The following is a 20,246-nucleotide window of genomic DNA, read 5'->3' on the forward strand; positions in this document are numbered from 1 at the left end:
CAACTGACCAGTAGGCTGGTATGTCGAGATGATGGTGGTTACATCTGGCTTTGTGTTTGGAATCTGCCAGACTCCAGAAAGCCCAGTTGGGGGCTCCACCACCTCCTTCCAGATGTCCAGGAAAGCTGCCGTCAGAGAGTAAGGGGTCATAGCTGGGGGAGTAGGCATCTGCTTCTCTCAGGGGCTCTGGTGAGAACTGGGCAGAGCTCCTGGGAGCCCTGTTCAGTGTTGGGGTGCCCTCCCTGCTCCCCAGGCATGAGGGCAATCTTTACAGCATCAGGCTCGGGTTCCAGTTCACTGTGGAGACCGAGGAAATCCAACTCTGTCCTGGCCCCTGGCCCCTCTGGCTCCTTGGAGGGAGACCCTACATGGCTCCTGACTGCAGTGGTTTTCCACCGTGAAGGGAATGTGACTCATTGCCAGTCTATCTGCTTTGACCTCAGTGTTCAATTCCCTTCCTCTGTGTGAGTAATCAGATCAGTAGTCTGTACGTGCAAAGGGAAGATGTCGTGCACACTGACATGGCAGCTCGAAGTTCATGGCCAAGGATGGTGGAAGCACTGGAAGTTTCGAGGGGCAGGGCCAGCAGGCAGCCCCCACCACTCAGCTAGAGCTGCCTTGTTTTACTAGACTTTCATGTCAGGGTCATTCAGCAAATCCAATAGGAGAGGGGTAGCATGGAGAACCAGCGAGCTAATGACAGAGAGTCAGGCAAGCTATGCAATTACGGGATGCTCAGCGCTAACACAGTCCAAACCTTAATCAGCCACAGTCCCTAGACTCCAAAATTGAGAAGAGCAGCTCATTATGTGGCGGCACAGTGACCACAGCTGGGAGTGGACCGGCTCGTAGCGGGGCCATGCGGGGTTCACTGGGCCTGCTGTCCTCCTTGGGAAGCCTGGGGCCCATTCGATGGACCTCTCTGCAGGGCCTGGCCCCCACTTCTGTTGCGGCCTTGTGTACCCCACTTGTCAAAGTGCTTCACCCTGAAACCAAGTAAAATGAAAACCACCTCCTCCCTGGATGGGTTTCCCATCTCACCCACACCAGACACCCAGGAGTCAGCCTTGCTCTTTCTTCTGCTTCACCCTCAGATCCTCTCACCTCCCTTCCAGATCATCCACTTCATCCTAGCCCAAGTGCCTGCCTTAGTTCAGGGTTCTGTCCCGTCTCTGTTTTATAACCATCATCTCGTGACAGCTCGCTCTCCTGTCTAGATTTAACCCTGCTCTAGTCCATTTTCTACTAACATTATGCACAAGGACGCCACTGCCCTGCTCTAAAAATCTTTTCATTGACTCCAAATCAGCTTCAGGGTTAATGGCATTCAAGGTCTTTGGCATTCAAGGTCTTTGATCAACTGGTCCCTGTTTCTCACCTCAGGCCCCTTCCTGGCCACCCCCTCATGGACCCCTGATGCTTGAGTCCAGTGAGACTTCTTGTTGTATTACTGTTTTTATATCTCCAGGCCTTTTCACATTTGTGTGGAGGTCCTTTTTACCCTTGTCATCCTGGCTAACTCCTCCCCTCTGAGAACCAGGGCAAATGTCATTTCCTTTGTGTACATATTCCCAGGCGGAGTCAGGCCCTCCGTCTCCTGTGATGCTGCACTATCCTGCTCACAGCTTCTTAGTGGCAGAGTGGTGTTTAGTTGATAAGAGCAGAGACTCTGGACTCTAGGGACTGGGTTTGAGTAATGACCCCACCACTTACTTACCATGTGACCTCTCCTGATAGAAGTCTCCTTGTCTGTGAGTGGGGGTGATAACAGCCTCTCTCACAGGATTATGAGGAGGATTAAAGGATAATATATAGAGAAGGCTTAGAACAATGCCTTGCTCATTGCTGGACCCCAACATATTAGCTACTATTATAATTATTACCAGATTGGATTTCTGGTGATTTCTTGCCTGTTCAGGGGCTTGGCTGAGCTGTGTGAGCACTAGGATTTTCTCCTGTTGAACTTTGTAGCCTCAGCTCCTAGGACAGGCTGGTGCTGAGCAGGTGCAGAGAAAATACCAGGACACTGGGGCTCTGGGCCTGGCCCCAGCACGCACTGGCTGTGGGACTGGTGGGACAGGCCACTTCTGCTGGCCTCTGAATCTGGGGGCCCTTTGGGAGAGCAGCCCTGCCAGTACATCCCAGGGTGGAGGATATCTTGTCCATGGAGTCTGCCCACAACTGGGGATAGAGAACCCTTGGTCAGAGGCTGAGGCTTGAGGTGGAGCAAGGGTGTGGGGGAGGAAAGGGGTCCGAGTGGAGGGGGCTGGAGGCTGATGGGGAGTCTATGGAGCCATGCCGATGGTGTAGACTGTCTCTTGGAAACCCTCTAGTAGTGATTTCTGTACAGTCATGTGCCACATAACAACTGATGGACTGCATATACGACAGTGTTTCCATGAGATTAGTACCACCTAGCCTAGGTGTGTAGTAGGCTTTACCATCCAGGTTTGGGTACTTATACCATATGATGTTTGTACAACGACAAAAATCACCTAACGCATTTCTCAGAATGCATTTCTCACCTAACGCATTTCTCTGTCTTTGTTCTTATGTGACCCTCAACTGTTCTCTCACCTGCATTCTCAGAACCACGCAGAGGTACCAGGATGGCAACTGGCATGTGAGATCTGTGAATTCTCCTAAACGTTCCACTTTGGCAAATGAAAATACTCTCCCGAAAGTAAGGAGCAGAACAGAATGGGCAAGACCAAGCTAAATCTCTTTAGTCTACCCTTCAGGTCCTGTGTTATAGCCATGAAGCTTGAGCACAAGCAAAGGCAGAGTTTGAACATGTGAGAATGCATCTATAATTTGTACCTGACGGTACCAAACATGCCATTTGGACAGAGCACTGCCTTTCATAAAGCAATTTACAGGAGCATTTACAAACACGAGGTCTAGAGTCTGATGCGCTGGGTTCACAGCCAAACTTTGCCTCTTACAAGCTGGGTGACGTCAGATAGTTCACGTCACCTCTCCGAGCTTCAGGTTCCTCATCTGTAAAAACAAGCGTGCCTCCCCCACAGGTCATTGTGAGAACTAAACGAGCTAACGTATGTGAAGCTGTCCACATGAGAGTTGGCACAGGGCCCAGCCTCCATAAATGCTAGCAATAATGATTATGAATTTCATCTCCCTTGACCCTCACAACAACCCAAAGAGACAGTTCAACTGTACAGGTTGTTGTTATTCCCATTTGTTAGATTTTTTGACTTAATTCAATTCTATAAATATGCGCTGAACTTGTTCCATGTTTCAGGTCCAGGGCTGGTGGGGGGGGCATGTAAGGAGGACAGGACAGACATAAGCCCTGCCCTGCTTAGAGTCCAGTGAATAAAGTGGACTTTAATCAAATTGTTCAAACAATTGAGACCCATGTCACGATGGGGGAAGGACACAGTACTAAAGACACATGGAGCATGGTCTCATCTAGGAGTCGGAGAAATCTACTTTAGAAGAGACATTTAGGCCAAGATTTCAAGGATGCATAGGTGTCAGCAAGGTGGAGAGGAAATGGGGAGTGAGGGACCAGCACGTGCAAAGGCTGGGAGGCTGGAAGTCACAGCAGAGGGACTGAAAGAACTCAGCGTGGCTGGGACAGTTGTTGGAAATGAGGAGGAGAGCAGGTCAGGGACTGAGGCTCAGAGAGGTCAGTGTCATGTGCAAAGGCACACAGCTATTAAGAGGTGAAAGTAGGAAAAGGACACAGGTCATGGTTCCTCCTCAGGTGTTCTGCCTGTTAGTATCCTCATGCTGGCTCTCATGGTCACACTGGCAATGCATGCACACATGTATCCTTTTTTAGATGTGAAATAATGAGAGGCCAGGGAGTGTCAGTGGTGTGCTCTCTCCCTCTGAGGGCATTGAAAATACCAGAGGTTGAAAGATTAACAAGATGATCTCTGAGTCATCAGAGAGGAGGCAGCTGTTAAATGTACACATTGGCTCATTGGGCAGGAAACAGTTACCTGGAGCCAAATGCCTGTTCCTTAGCTTTCTGAGACAGAAACAACTATGTGCTCCGTGAGGGTGCTGGACAGACAGGGGAGGAGGTGAGGCCACAGGATCTGGAGCCAGGCAGACCTGGACTGAAGTCTAGGCTCTGCCATTGACTGGCTGTGGGAACCTCTCTGAGCCTCGGTTTTTTCCCCTCTGTAAAATGGGGATAATAGGCTTCCTGTGAATACAAGATAGATGTTGTATGTGCAAGCCTTGCTATGTGCCCAGCACACAGAAGGTACCTGATGAAGTTTTCTTTACAGCATGCTTGGAACTGTGCTAGATGTACTTTTTTAAATTGATTTTTTAGAGCAGTCAGATTTTTCCCTAGCTTCAAACCCTCCTATAGATTGACGGAAGATCCCAACCTGGAGAAGTGGACGGGGCGAAGTGACTGTAGTGCCATTATGCGGGCCCCTTTCACAAATTACTCACAGTTTTTAGCTTCCAGGTGAATTGGTGGTCCCATTTCCCTTCCCCAGCACTCCTGGGAATACCTGAAATGTAGGATCAGCTCACTTGCCAGGTTGTACTGAACCATTTAATTGACAGAAAATGGGATGAAACACATATATCAAGGTGGGTAGGATGAATAATGAAAATGAGGATTTCTGGCAACAATCTGAAAACTCTTTACAATGCTACAGCTTGGAGCCGAGGGTGAGTGCAGGAGACGGCAGAGAACAGAAAGATCACAGGGGGAAAGAGGCCGTTCCCAGAGTAACGGGGGTGCAGGAGGCATTTTGCAGAGTCCATTGCAGGAGTGAAAGCCTTGTTCCTGGTCCCGGTCAGCTGCAAGTTAGGGGCAGGACCGCTGTCAGCTGTCCAACACCATACGTTGTGAAGGCTCTACACTTAAAATGTGAGCTTGGGTGGTTAGAGATGGAGAGATGGAGAATTGTCTGCCCCTTCCACAAAAGCCCTGATGCACAGAAAGACCTCTGCAGCTCAGCGTGGGATTCAGAAGTGGGTCAGAAGCAGGGCAACGAAAACATTGGAAGATTTGAACAAGATCAGAGAAGCAACCTTTCCTTTAGTCACAGATGGCTGGGCTTTGCCAGTGCCCTGGTGAGGAGGGGCTGGAAGTCAATACCCTAACCGCACTGTAAATTATTTATAGCTTGTTGCATAAATAATTATGCTTAAATTAACTGTTTAGTAAACAGTTTATAATTCACTGCATAGCAGAGGTTAAGTCAATTTAAATTAATCTATGTGTGTTTTTATAAAGTCTTTAGTGAGAGAGAGCCTTCCAGGTTGCATTGTAGAGAAGCATAGGGGTGAGGTGGACCCAGCTGACAAATGACTTGGATGTCTCTGGAGGAATTCTCCTGTTTACTCAGAGTGAGACCCAGAGTGCTTGCAATGGCTTCCAGGCCGGCCCTACATGATCTGGCTCGAGTCCCTTCTCTGAGCTCACGTCCTACTGGTCTTTCCCTTGCTCACTCCCTTGCCACACGCATCTCTGTATTGTTTCTCTAACAAATCAGGCATGCTCCCACCTGGAGCCTTTGCGCTGTCTGTTCCCTCTGCCTGCAGTGCTCAGCGCTGTGTTTCAGCGAGGTTGATCTCTCACCTTCTTGAAGCATTCGCTCATGTCTTACCTTCTCGAGGAGCCCTACCCCGACTGCTTATTTAAAATGGCAATTGCCTCCCTGCCTCCCACATGAACAATCTTCTCCCCACTTATTCTAACTCTATGTCTTAGTAGAAATTACCAGTTTTAACATGCTATATGCTTTTTAATGTATTACCTTTATTGTTATTGTCTGTTTTCCTGCTGTAATGTTTCTTCCACAGGGGCAGAGATGTTTGTTTTATTGCTCAGTAATATATCCCAAGCAGCTCGAACAATTCCTGGCACATAGTAGGCACCAAGGAAATATTTATTGAATGAAGGAATGAATATTCAAGGTGGAACTTGTGAGAGTATGTCAGCTGCACACTCTGTGTGGACGCAGGGAGCGCCTGGAAATTTTTGCAATGAAATTCTATGGGAGGTCCAGGCTGAGAAGGACTGGACTTTTTCAAAAGAAGAGATGGTGGGCCCATTAGACTCGACATGCCTCGAACTGAACCCACCTTCCTGTCTTCTGAATTTATTTCTCCTATCCATTCAGCTGCTCAAGTCAAAAATCTGGGTCACATCTTTGACTCTTCCCTCTCCCTCATCATCCATTTGGGTCAGTGTCCAAGTCCTGTTGATTTTATCTTCTTAGTTATTCTTGAATGATTATTCTCCAACATCCTTGCTGCCACCAGAGTCAGAGTTCCTTCTCGCCTTATACTTGAAAATCATTTTAGCTGAATATAAAACCCTTGGCTCACACTTTATTTCCTTGGGTATTTTAAATATGTTACTCTGCTTTTTTCTCTGGTATAAAGCATTGCTCTCAAAAAAAACACACCATAGCATAATTTTTTGTCCTTTATAAGTACCATGCACTTATTTCTAGATACACAAAGGATTTGCTTTCTTTCTTTATAAAAGCCCAAAAATCTTACTAGAATACATTATGTATGTTTGTTTTCATGTATGTAGTATCCTCTTTCAATACATAGCTAAAAAAAATATTTTTCCAGGAAAGTTTTCCTGACTTATGATTTTGAGTATGTATTCTGTCCCTGAGTTTTGAGCTCCTTCCTCAGGAACTGTTCTTGTGTGTATGTTGAATCTTCTTTGGCTATCTTTAATATTTGTCGCTTTCTCACAAATCCTTTGTATCTTTCTTTTTTCTTTTACTTTCTGAGTTTCCTTCTTTTTGCGCTTGATTTATAAAGACATTAGCTTGTGCTTTTCCTTGTTTAGTCTTTTTTTCTAAAATGGCATTTCTCTTTTATTTTTAATTCTTTCCTGAGTTAGGACATTTCTGAGGTTTTATGCTTCTGTTTCTTATCTTATATCATTTGAAAATTAGGAGCTGATTTTGAGATAGTAAGTTATAGTTTCCTCTGTTTTGTGAGCATTTTCTGGGCATTTTCTCCTCGTAGGGATATTATTCTGCTCTTTATTCTCTTTCTAAAATAACTATGTAGAGGATGGGACTTGAGTAATCTTTTTGTTGCTCATTGTTATGTAAAATTACTTTTCTCGAGCTTCTACAGGGCAGCAGGTTCAGGAAAGCTGTTCTAAGTTCACAGAGCTCCATCCTCTTTTGTTTTTGTGTGGGGTTCAAAAATACGGTGCTCTTCTTTCTGAGAGTTCCCAGCTCTGCCTCCACCCCCACATTGATCTGAGCATCCTTTGTATCTGCGCCCCTGCCCTGCTCAATTCCAATTCCACTCCCAGAAGTTTCTTCTCCACCTGGCACTTTGTTGTAGAAAAGATTCCTGCTGGTTCAGTTTTGAGTGTTCAGAGTGGGTGCTATGCCCTCACCTCATGAGAGAGGCAACCCCCCTCTAGTTTCAGTTACTGTCCTCAAATGGTCATCCTGTGCTTCCCAGTGAACACCCAGTGGCTACTTTGGGGTTCTCCTTTCTCATGTTCATCAGGTGCCCCTTACTGCTTCCTTCCTCTTTCTCTCATGCAGGTGACACCAAGCGGGTCTTGAAGCTGGAGGTGGTTTGTCCCCACTTCCTGTATTTTCAGGTTTGTGTGGATATTTTATCATCTAGTTTTGTTGTAAATATCATCCATGGGGTTTTTGTTTTATTATCTAGTTGCTCTGTCAGTTTTTATGTGGGGATTTGGAGAGACTGAGAAACTATGCTGCCACCACTGCCATCTTCCTAGAGTTTTCCTTATTTCTCTTACTTTTAAGTAGCTAAGTTCTAATGATACAGCTTCTTTAATTAAAACTGCTCTAATAATAACTAACACATATAAAACTGCCTGTCAGGGATTATTCTAAGCAAATATATATCTCCACACATACATGCATATATGTGTATGTGCGTATATGTTTTTATACATATATATTCACTTAATAATCACAAAAAGCCTAGGAGTTAGGTATTACTATCCCTCCCTTTTGCCAGTGAGGAAACTGAAGCACAGAGAGGTTATGTAACTTGCCCAACGTGGTACAGTCAGTGAGTGGCAGATCTGGGATTTAATCCAGGCAGTCCAGCTCCAGAGTTCATGCTCTGGTGGGAGGAGTGGTACCCAACATGAGACACATGATGGCTAGAAGACCAGTGACATGCCTGACTCTGATGGTGGTACGACTGTACCTAGAAGATGCAGAAAAGAAGAAGTGGTGGCTGTGACAGCCTGAGACGTCTAGTAGAATCCAGACAGCATGACATTACCCAGAAGGAAAGGCAGCCATACTGGGTGAAACTGGCAGGACTTAGCAGCTAGAATAATACCCAGTGTAAGGTGCTAAGGGAAGAAAGGGTGTCAGAATCACCCAATGTCACCTATGGTTGACTGAACTAGTGTTTTTGGGGGAATATATGTGAGACGAACTCTGGGGACTCCTGGAAATCCTTGAGATGATGGCATGTTGTGTTGGGGTGAGAGTGGAGTTGGGTTATATTTGTTGTCTCTCTTCTATGAGACTGTGTGAGCTTCCCAAGGGCGAGATCACCAGCACAAGGCCGGGCGCATGGTCAGCATCACTAGTGTTGCACTGAACGAGGTTGACCAGGGATTGTCTGAGAGCCTCTGCTTAATGTTTCCAACCTTGTTGAACTGGTTGAGAAGAGTTTATGCTTGTTACTGTTGTAAGATGTGGATAGGCACCTACCTTGGGAGCTCAGATCTACCTTCAGCCTCTTCTCCAAGGCTTGAGTACATATATCCACACCTCACCAGAAAACCGTTTGCCTGTAAGCTCAGGCCAGAATATGAGAACTGGGACAGTAATTGCTTAGGGTCCAAGCTCTACCCAACCAGAGCATTGCTTAGTGGAATGTAGGAAAGTTGCACGTACAAAAGGTCCCTCTGATTCTACTGGCACTGGCTTTAAGTATTTCTATTAAATACTAAATATTAAAAGAAGAAACTATTAAACAAGAAACTTTATTATAATGTCTTTTGTGGGATCTAGTTACTTGCCCAACTCTCAAACTTTTACCGCTAGGAAAGAAGTATAGCAGAGAATCGCCTATGCTTTCCCTGACAGCCTAGCCAAAGACAGACTCTGCATCTCCTGCAGTGTAGTCCTGGAACAGAGAAAGGGGTGAGTGCAGGGGGTCCCCACGTGCTAGGCCAGGGCTATCATGCTCATCTTTGGTGGCATCCTACAAGGTCAGAAAATATTTTTAGCTCATGTGACAAGGCTTATAATCCGTATTCCCCAGGCAGTCTCTTGTTTACTTGATTCAATTAAATATTTATTGATACCTACTATGTGTCAGGGCCTGTGCTGAGTGCTAGTGATGCTGAGATAAGTCAGACAGTGCCTGCCTTTGAGGGTATCTCAGAATCAGACGGAAGAGAGAGGCAGATGGAGAAGCTGTAATGTGTGGCCAGTAGACACACAGTCTTTGGAATCAGGCTGCCTGCATGGAGTTCTGGCTCTCTTGAATCGCGTAAGTCTTCTGCACCTTTGCATTTTCATCTGTAAAATGGAACAGTAAGAATGTGCTCCTAATCAGGTTCTTGCGAGAATAAAATAACGTATGATAAGTTTACAGCCTTTGGGGCAGTAAGGGTCCAGTGCATCTTAGTTATTCACTGGTGATGGCTTTTGTCTACATCTCTTTCCCTGTGACTTCAGAGCTGCTTTCACTCAATTCTCTCTTTATTTTTTTAGCTAAAGATCATTATATTATTATCTCAATGGTTTAGTTGTAACTGGGCAGCTCAGTTTGCACAGCCTGCTGGGCGAAGTCAGGCTGGGTGGGAGATATATATGTCCTGAGCAGCCAACACATTTTGCCCTCCACCTACTGGTGGGCCAGGACCTCCTGATGTCTCCCTGCCCTGGTCAGAACTGGCCTAAACCTAAGTGGGGTGTGCCAGCTTGACGGGGCCTGGGGACCAGCCACTGAGTGAGATTGAGCGGGGATAATAATCCTCTCGATTTATTCTTCTCAGCGTGTTTTGTTGCTGCTTGGGGAGAAAGAGGGGGCATTTGTTTAACCAATCTCTAGAAATAGAAGTTATTTTAAGCTCATTCTTAAAGAAAACCAGATTCTGCTTTCCCCACAGGCGCCCCCTGTCTGTCCTCATTTCTGAGGCTGTCACCCTGGAAGGCGGCTCCGGCAGCTGGACAGCCGGGAGAGGGTTTGGCCCGAAAGCAGTAATTGCATCTGTGGGGCCTGGGATCCTGGTCCGCTGCCACTCCAGAGCTGTAGGCAGATGCAGCGGCTCACAGCTCCCTTTCATCTTCCTCTTGCTCATAAACAGCCTTGAAGTTCTTGCTTGGGAAAACGGTCCTTCCTGTCTCCCTGTGTTAAGGCTGCCACATCTTGCTCTCTACTCCTCTGTTTTTTCTGAGGGGTGGGCAGAGTAGGAAACAGCAAACGTGGAGGCTGAGAGTAGACTCTGGAGTCAGAGAGACCAGGTTTCAACCTCAGTGCTACTGCTTTTTACCTGGATGATTTTACTTCTCTGCATCTCAGTTTTCTCATCTGTAAAATGGGAATAATAATAAAACCTAATAGACAATTGTCCCTAGGAATAAATCAAATAATTCATGTAAAGCACTTAGCACAGGGCTCAACACGTGGAGTATGCCCCAAGATCCTACCATTATTATAGTCATTATCACAGGTGCTAAAGTGTTACCTGTGAGGGAGGGCAGCAAAGAGAGCTAACATTTTCGAGCGTCTCCTTTGCTCCATGCAATGTCCTAGGCTCTTCACATTCGCCACTTCATTTAATTCTCCCATCAGCCTGGCACAGGAGGGTATATTATTGTCTCTGTTTTACGGATGAAGAAATTGAGGCTCAGAGAGGTTAAGAAACTTACTCAAAAGACTGATGCATGTTGCTAAAGGTCAGGATACTGGTTATCTTGACTGGGGCGTGACCAGAAGGGGCCACAGGGGAGACTTTTTCTGGTTCCTGGATTCATGGGTGTGTTGACCTTATGAAAATTCATCAAACTGCAGCTTGATCTTTTGATTTGTTCACTTTTATGTATGTATGTTATTTCAGTAAGAATTTCAGGAAAGGGGGGCAATAAAGGCAGCCGCAGCCTCTGATCACACAGGTTATGAGGAGCAGAGCTGGCTCTTTCTGCCCCACATGCTAGCATGCAAGCCTTGTTGGCCTGGGCCTGGGGAAGCTCTTTTTATGCTCAAGCCCCTTACACAATAGGCCGTTCGGTCCCATCCCGGGGAAGCTCTGGGTCAAAGCCTGTTCAGGCGATTAAGGAGGGAGCAGGCTCATTATGAGCAGTCTGAGGGCCTGACTGAGCCAGAGGGAGGCATCCCTGGGGTAGCTGAGCACAGAAGGCGCAGGTCCAAGAGGCTCTCCTGGGATCCAGCCACTGGGGGGCCCTAGGGCAGATAATGGGGCCGACCGGAAGACAAAGCCAGCTAGGCTTGCTGTGTGTTCCTTTGACTCAAGAGAACAACTTCATCCCCTAACCCAGCGGGGCACCTTCTTTCCTTCCACTTCCAGGTTCTTTGAGGACGTTTCCACTCCTGGCTCCTTAGCTGGGTTCCACCTCCCTGTTCACTGGAGCTTGAATTCTCTAGGTCTTCCTTCCATGGGGCTCGTGGCACAAAGTCAGAGAGATGGCCAGTCTCAGCCTGTGCTTCTGCCCAGGGAAGAAGCAAGGGAAGTGAAATTCTTTCTGCAAGGACGGGGTAAAAAATCCTCAGGCTTCTCATCTGGACTCTACCTCCCAACCCAAACCCTGTATTTCTATTTGAAGAAACGTTTTTATTTTTAAAAAGTTTTAGATTTACAGAAAATTGCAAAGATGGTACAGAGCATTCTCATATACCCCATACCCAATTGCCCCGATTGTTAACGTCTTACATGAGCATGGTACGTTTGTCACAATTAAGGGACCAGCACAGGTTTGTTACTATTAGCTAAATTCCAGACTGTATTCAGATTTCTCTAATTTTCCGTAAATGTCCTTTTTCGTTTCAGGATTCCATCCAGCATATCTTATTACACTTAGTCATCACTCTCCTTGGTGTTCTCTGGTCTGTGACAGTTTCTCAGTCTTCCTTTTTTTGGATGACCCTGCCAGTTTTGAGGAGTACTGGTCAGATATTTTGTGGAATGTCCGTCAGTTGGGGTCCCTGATGTTTTTTGCATGATGACACTGAGCTTATGTGTTTGGGGGCAGACGGCCCCAGTGGGGAAGTGTCCTTGTCATCGCATCACATCAGGGGTACATGCTATCAACACGGCTCCTCAGTGTGAGGTTCGCTCTAACCGCTTGGTTGAGGTGCTGTTTGCCAGGCTTCTCCACGGCAGAGTTACATTTTTTCTCCACTTTCTATTCTCTTTTCTTTGGAATTGAGTCACTAAATGCAGCTCACACTCAAGCCCCACCCCATGTGTTTTTAGTTGTGGAGTTTATCTGACGCAAGCCCTGTAAATGCAGACAGTTATCCGAGTGTTTGCGCAGGTAGAGATGCACAAACTCACATCCAGACCCCGGGACACTGGCATACAGGTAATACAGGCGGACTCCCGGATGAGTTCATGTCCACAAACGCAGACACTCTGAGGCGCAAATACTCAGATACTGGGGAGATCAATAGTTTTGTCATTCCATTTCCCTTACCAGCAGAGTGATAAATCGACTAGGGTTTTAATTAACAGTTTCTGAAATCCACTTTCTTTCTAATTCTGAAAGATCTTAAAGAGCAAGACCTGAGTATGCATCTGTGTGCATTGGGGTGGAGGGGGTGGTGAAAATGTGTTTCCGATCTAATCAGGCCTCCTGGGTGGGCCCAGGTAGGAGGCATTTGGTGGCTCTCATTCCCTTTTTCTGCCTTCCTGGCTCTTCCACAGCCCTTTCCCATCCATGCCAGAAGTAAAGGGGTGTGAGTATCTCCTGCCTGGGGGTCCCTGAGCTCTTCCACTGGAAGACATCGGGGGACCCATCCTCCACCACGTGTTTCCTGTGTCCCAAGTGCTGTGATGTAGCAGTCTTTCAAGCCCACGGGCCTCCAGCCCTGTCGCCCGGCCCTGCCACCCTTCCACAGCTTCTCAGGGCTTCCAGCGTAAGTGCCCAACCCTACTCTCACATCCAGAGCTTCTCAAGATCAGGACCCAGGTCCACCTTCCCAGCTTTCCCTCTCATCTCTCCCTCTTTTCCAGAATGTGTAACTCTAGCCCAGCTCACCTACTCCTTGTCTCATTGTCTGACCACCCCCCTCGCCCCGGAATATGCTCCCATTGTCTTCACCTGTCCAAACCCCACCCAGCTCTAAAGCCACCTTCCCCAGGCAGCTGCCTTGATCTCCAACTGGAAGGGACAGCTCCCTTCTTTGAATTCCCAGAAAACCTTTTTTCTAAGGGATGGCACTGACTCAATGCTGCTTATTTATTTGTGTACTTGAGTTTTAGAAAAGGTTCTTTTGGTTACAATTAATAGAGATTAACTCTTGGACTTATGCCACTGTCCCCAAATGATCCTGGGGTTCCTCACGCAGCAACTGAAGTTGCTGTCATGAACGTCATGACCCACGTCCAACAACTCCAGTCTCTGAAACTCTAGGTTCTAAGTTTGACAATTTGGGGAGAGAGAATTGGAGCTTGGTTCAGGAGCCCACCTGAGGATCAAACACCAGCTATGGCGAGGGACATCTTCACACAGCGCAGACATGGTCACCAGAGGACCACCCTTGTGTTTGGGAGGAAGGACCTTTCCCAAACAGGAGGGAAAAGCTGGAGGCTAGGTTGCCACACAAAGAGGCAGCTAATGTAACTTGTCTTTGCCTTTGACAGAAGAAGGACAGATGCTGGGAAGACGAAAACAACAGAGGTCCACCTCAAAGTGTTTATGGGTGAATGAGTCAGTGAGTGAGTGACTAGTTCATTTGTTGCCTCTTGAAAGCCCCTAGGTCAGTTTGTCTCCCAGGTCTGTATCTCTAGAACGTGATGTTCATATGTTTTCTCATCCTCTATATTCCCTTTCCAGTCACGTTGATCTTAGGGCACTCTCTGGGCAGCCCGAGTGGTGGATGCATGTGGAGTCTTCTGCAGAGGTATGGCAATAAATGCCTGCCGTTTGGTACCTCGTTCATTGGCGTACATTTACTGAGCGGTTGGTATGTGTCAGGCACTGGCAATAAGCTAGATATGAGGGACTGTCCCTCACAGGACTTGGAGAGTCAGACAAACACACCAATTACAACAGAATATGATTAGTGCTCTGTTGGAGGACGCACAGAGACATGCAGGGGCCCTGGGGAGCAGCTGATGAGCTCTGGCTGAGCCTTTTTAGAGAAAGTAACATTAGAGTTAGGTCTTGCAGGGTGAGTAGGAGCTTGCCAGGTAGAGAAGAAGGAAAAGGAATTCGTGTCTGAGAGAAGCAATGTCTGTGCAAGGCCTCAGGGGATGGTAAAAGAGAGTAGTATGTTTGAGAAGTAGGGAGGTTGAGTGTCCTGGAGTGTAGAGCGTGTATGTGGCAAGGGTGCTAAGAGTTGGGGGAAGATGGAAAAGGGAGATGTGTGGCAAGGAGGCTGGGGCCAGATCTCGGAAGCCCCCCTTTCCCAGCCTCAGGAATTTTGACCCATGACGGGGGCAATGGTCGGTGGTGGGGAACACTGAAGATTCACAAAGGGGAGTAACTATATATATACAGAAAGTTCTCCTCCATTGTTGGGGGAATGGGAAGCATTGCTGCCTTGGGGAGCCAACATGACTGCATCTGTTGAATTACAACTCTGCTCCTGGGGATCTAGCCAGAATGAAGACACTGATATGTAAGGGCATATGTATAAGGGTGTTTATAGTGGTCAAGAACTGGAAATAAAGTGAGTGCCAACACTGGGAAAATGGTTTAATAAATTGTGGTATGTCTATAACATGGAATAATTTTCAGACGTTGAAAAGGATGTTTTAGGATCCTACGGGATATAAGCCCATATAGGAATGGATCAGTGTGGAGAAAAATATGGAATGACACTCACTAGGTTACCATGAGTTGGCCAGGGTTGCGGGGGCAAGGATTGAGGGAGAGATAATAAGGTGAGAAGAGTAGAAATTATCTATGATCAAAGAGTACACGTGATACAATCCCACTTATGTAAAGTTAAATATGAGGTCATAAAGACAGAATGGGCCCCAGGGCGCTGTGATTTCAGGTGACTCTCTGTCTCTCTCTGTCTCTGTCTCTGTTTCTCTCTCTCTCTATACACACACATATATATATGTTCAAATTCTTTACAAATTATAATAGCTGTTTTCATGAAGGGAGAGGGAGAAATGTCATTGGTGAGTTTTTGTTTTTAACGCTTTAAAAGGCAATTTGCTATAAGAAACCACATGTACACTTTCCGTGGTTAAACATTATAAGCCTTGTGGTTAAGAACTACGTTTAAAAGCCTTAGAGTTAAACAGTTGCTTCGTTCAGAAAGTCCTACTCCTCCTCATTAAATACCAGCGAATATGAAGACGTGATCTTAACCACGATATTGCAGCGTGCCTTTCTCGTTTCTGTCCTACTTGATAGTTCCGCCCCACCTCGCTGGCCCCACCAGTGCCCTTTGTGTACTGTGCTCAGAATCAGAGCCGAGTCCTACCTTGTCCTACACAGCTCTGCAGGGTCTGCCTCATCCCCACCCGCCACTGCTCTCCCCTCACGCCCCCCATCCATCTCTCTGTCTGGCTGACTCTGACCTCCTTACTATTCCTCACACATCTCAAGGACACTTGTGCCCCAGAGCCTTTTCACTTGCTGTTCCCACTCCCTAAAACAGTTTGCCCCTGGATATTCACATGGCTTGCTCCCTCATGTCTTTCAAGTCTTGGCTCAAATGTCCCTTTCCCAATGAGCCTTCTCCAATCCACTTATTTTAAATTGCAATGCCTACTTCTGCTTCCACCCCCAGCACTCTCTACCTTTCTTTCCTAGACTCTTTTCCTTCATAGTGCCTACCACCCCCAACGTATTATATGCATTGCTTATTTATTTTGAAAGTTGGCTGTCCTCTCACTTGAATGTAACCTTTGCAAGGGAAATGTTTTTTATTTACTTGTTTGCTATTACAGCCCAGGGCTTAGAACAGTACTTGGCACATAGTAGGTGCTGAATACCTATTTGTAGAATGAGAGAATGATTGGCAGCAGACAGAGAATGACTTGAGGCAGGTAAGATTGGCAACAGAAAGACTAGTTAGAAGACTCTTGCAAGCCAAAGCCGAAGACTAAGGGACTGGAGCCCAGCCTTAATGATTAACTGTGCATCTCGTCTTCTGTCGTCATCTTCAAGTGATGTTGAAATCCATTGTTTTTTAACTCATCATTACTTTGTCTTGATTCTTTGGGCAGATCAAAAGCTCCATGAGAGTGGAGGCTGGGCGTGTGCATCTCCACTTTTTCCGCAGTGCCTGGCACTTTTGTGACATTAAATATAAGGCACTCAACACACGTTCAGTGCTTCATTAGTGATCTGATATGACTGGATTTTATTTGACTAAGTGAATTTTAGAGTGACTTTCGTTTGATAAAGATCTCAGGCTCTAATCTATATTCTCGTATTGTACTAGTAGAGTTAATTTTGTTCCATTACAAAAGTAACATGCACAGGGGCCGGCCCAGTGGCACAGTGGTTAAATTTGCACATTCAGCTTCGGTGGCCCAGGGTTTGCTAGTTAGGATTGCACTGCTTGGCAAGCCATGCTGAGGTAGGCATCCCACATATAAAGTAGAGGAGGGTGGGCGCGGATGTTAGCTCAGGGCCAGTCTTCCTCAGCAAAAAGAGGAGGATTGGCAGTAGATGTTAGCTCAGGACTAATCTTCCTCAAAAAAAAAAAAAAGTAATATGCATGCTCACAATAGAAAATTTAAAAATTAGACCAAAGTTGAAAAAAATGAAAAAGGTTTACGTTTTGCCACCCATAAGGAACCATTAGCATTCATCTTTCCTTCAAATATTTTTTCTAGAAATATCTTTTTAATATAGTTATAATAATTGTGTTTACATTTTTGCAGGCTGCTTTCCCCATGTTACTTTATTAGTACGCGCATTTTTCTTTGCTATAAACTTTTGGGAAGCATCATTTTAAAGAAGTGCACACTATATAACATGTAATTGTCCCATAGCTAACTAAATTTGATGTTAGGCTATTCCCCTTTTCCTCTTATTGCAAAGATCATCTCCTACTGTGTCAGACTCCATTGCCTGTTGTTTGTCTGCTCATCTGCCCCCAAAACTTCTGTGCCTCAGTCTTACTATCTGTGAGATGGACCTAATGAGAAATAAGAGGATTAGGTAAGTGAACGCAAGAAACAGTGCTGAGCATACGGTAGGTGTTGAATAAACATCAGATGGCTTGCAATTGAAACCTCTGGAAGTTGTGGAGCGTTGATTCCCGTCCTGGTGCTGTTCCCTGGCTGCAGGCTGCACCTGATGCAGGTGGACTCGGTCCAGCGCTGGCTGGAGGACCTGAAGCTCATGACCGAGTGTGAGTGCATGTGTGTCCTGCAAGCGAAGCCCATCAGCCTGGAGGAGGATGCTCAGGGTGACCTCATCCTGGCAGGTGGCCCTAGCCTCGGAGACCCCCTGCAGCTGCTGCTCAAACGGGGCTGGGTCATCAGCACCGAGCTGCGCAGGATTGGGCAGAAGCTGGCCCAGGACCGCTGGGCGCGCGTGCATAGCATGAGCGTGCGTCTGACCTGCCACGCCCGCTCCATGGTCAGCGAGTACAGCACTGGCAGCAGGAGCTCCTCACAGGAGATGGGCCAGGTTGGTTGCCCTGGGATGGGCGTGGGTGGGCATTTGCAATGAGGATGCCTTCTAGAAGAGTGGGTCTGAATTGCGTGGAGTCTGAACTCTTCCTGCCCCAGGGACATCCCTCCTCTTCCCATAAAGCGGGGAAGACAGTAAGGACCTTTGCTGCGTATCTACTCTGTGCTAGGAATTGTGCTAGGTGTTTTTATGCACATCTCATTTAACCTGCACGACCTGTGATGCAGACATAACCACTGTGAGAGGCTGTGCAATGGCAAAGGATACCCACTTTAATGCCAGAGTGCCTGGGTTCAAATGTCGCTCTCCTGTGTGACCTTGGCAAGTTAATTAACTTCTCTGTGCCCCACTTCTGTCATCCTAATGAGTATAATAATAGCATTTATTTCATGACTCTGTCGTGAGGACCAAGTGAGTTATTACGTGTAAAACATTAAAAAAAAGTTGATTAAAAACGTTAGCTAGTGTTGTTGTCCTCACTTTATAAATGAGGACACAGAAACTCAGAGAGCCTAAGTAACTTGCCCGAAGTTACTCAGTGAATGGTGTAAGTGGGATTCAACCTAAGCCTTTCTGATTCCAAAGCCCATGACTCTGAATCTTTTCAGCCCAAAGTGAGCTGTTGAAAATCCCCCTTACCATGACTTCTCTTTCCTCTGACATTCTCCTTCCACCTTAATGCTTTACCCTTTTCCTTGCTCCACTTTGCAGCCAGTAAACTTCTATTCATTCTTTGAAACCCAGCTCAAATGCCCCTTCCTCTCTGAAGCTTCCCAGATCCCCCAGCATAACTAATCACTCAGTTTTATTTTTTGACTTCCCAAAGCAGCTGGTAGTGATCTCCTTTGCCATCCACCTCATGCTGTGTCCCAGTTTATATGCCTGTTTCCCCAATCAGGTGCCTTGCCTTTTTTGTCTTTATGCCCCAGAGGGCCCAGCACAGTAGTTGGTTCTCGACTAACGCTTATTCAATTGAACAAACTTGATCTGTTTTTCTACAGATTGAGAAGCTGCTAATGGAGAAATGCTCAGAGCTCTCAGCAGTCACAGAGAGGTAAATCTGGACCCTGGGTCTCCCAGGGACTGCCAGCCTGTCCTCAGGCAGGGGACGGGGCTGACATCTTCTCCCAGAGGGAGAGAGCGAGTGTGGGGGGAGGGAGGGCTGGTGCTGTTCTGCAAGTTCCCTTTTGCTGACTTTTATAAGAAAAGTTAAAAGAATCTCTTGGGATCTTCTGCCCCAGTTTCAGATCCTAGGGAGAATGCAGACAGCAGAGAAGAGGCCCGAGCATAGGAAGAAAGAGGATTCTTGAGGGCTGGTCACAAGGAAAAGGTTTCCCACAGCTTTGGGAAGGCCCCCAGTCCCCAAAGTCAAGGCAAGGTGAAGGCAGACACACACTTCTACTCACATACACATAGACAAGGGTTTCACAGACACTCACTCGCTCGTACACAGATATGTAAACACACACTCATGCAAGCACAGAAATACACCCGTGCCCTCTTCAACATATCTCACACATATAAACACACATACGTTTGCACTCAGACACATACACACACTCAACCTCAGTGTATACACACCCAGGTGTAGGTTGACTCTCCCTCACCCTTCCAGCCCCCAGGCCCTGAAAGAAAACCCTGGAACTTGGCATCCCTTGGGCCCCCATGGAGTCTTTGGCCTTACGGTGTGGAACATTCTCAGGCCACTGGGATCCTGCCCTGTTCTTTCTGTCTGGGGAGAAAATCCTCAAGGGTCCTCTGTGCACATTGTAGGCGGCCCTTCCTTAAGGGCCCCGGCAGTGCCATAGACCTTTAGGGGGAGCGCTGGCATTCCTGGCTCACCAGCACGCCCCCTCTGCTGCTCCCATCCCCCATCCCTAGACCCTGGCTGCCATGATGGCAGGTCCTGCCTGGGAGATCCCCAGAGGCAGAGGTTTGGCCACATTCTGATGGCCTCTCTTCCCTGTAACATGGACTTTAGCTCCCAGCTCAGGCCAGCACTTCTCTGAACACTTGGAGGCCAGGAGACGAGCCAGCTATGGTATATTCCGAGGCTGCTTTTGCTACACACCAGGCCTGCGGCAGGCCCGGATCTGGCCCCCGCAGTGGCTGTGGGCTGACCACCTGCCCTGTCCAGTGGCCCACCTCATGATTTCTTTTCCCCAGGTGCCTCCAGGTTGAGAATGAGCACGTCCTGAAGTCGATGAAGGCCTGCGTGAGTGACACCCTGAGCACGCTGGGCCAGCACTTCAGCCAGCTGCTGGAGCTGGCCCTGACCCGGGAGGTACAGGTCAGTGCGGGCCGGCCCGTAGGGAGGGGCGCTCATGTAGACTCCTGGGGAGGTGGGCAGAGGGACTGGACCAGGCCGAGGGAAGCTCTGAAGTGACCTTTGCTGGGAGACCTCCTACTCAGACCATAAAGTGAACTCATCCCCTGAAAGACGGACTGTCAGAGCTGAGTGGA

General features: G+C 47.2%; 1 protein-coding gene across 5 annotated transcripts in view; it reads left to right on the forward strand.

The window, feature by feature from the left end:
• The window catches only part of INSC (INSC spindle orientation adaptor protein), a 126,527-nt gene that overhangs the window by 42,533 nt on the left and 63,748 nt on the right, over window positions 1-20,246 (forward strand). For 4 of the 5 annotated variants that reach the window (XM_070273411.1, XM_070273412.1, XM_070273413.1 and 1 more), the window contains exons 3-5: window positions 17,435-17,780; window positions 18,785-18,837; window positions 19,950-20,073. In XM_070273411.1, the coding sequence (XP_070129512.1) occupies window positions 17,435-17,780; window positions 18,785-18,837; window positions 19,950-20,073 (523 nt within the window). Of the gene's footprint in view, window positions 1-9,342; window positions 9,481-17,434; window positions 17,781-18,784; window positions 18,838-19,949; window positions 20,074-20,246 lie in introns of those variants that run through there. The other variant, XM_070273414.1, reaches the window with a different exon arrangement.

This window comes from Equus caballus, chromosome 7 (genome assembly GCF_041296265.1).
Source record: "Equus caballus isolate H_3958 breed thoroughbred chromosome 7, TB-T2T, whole genome shotgun sequence".
Taxonomy (NCBI): Eukaryota; Metazoa; Chordata; class Mammalia; order Perissodactyla; family Equidae; genus Equus; species Equus caballus.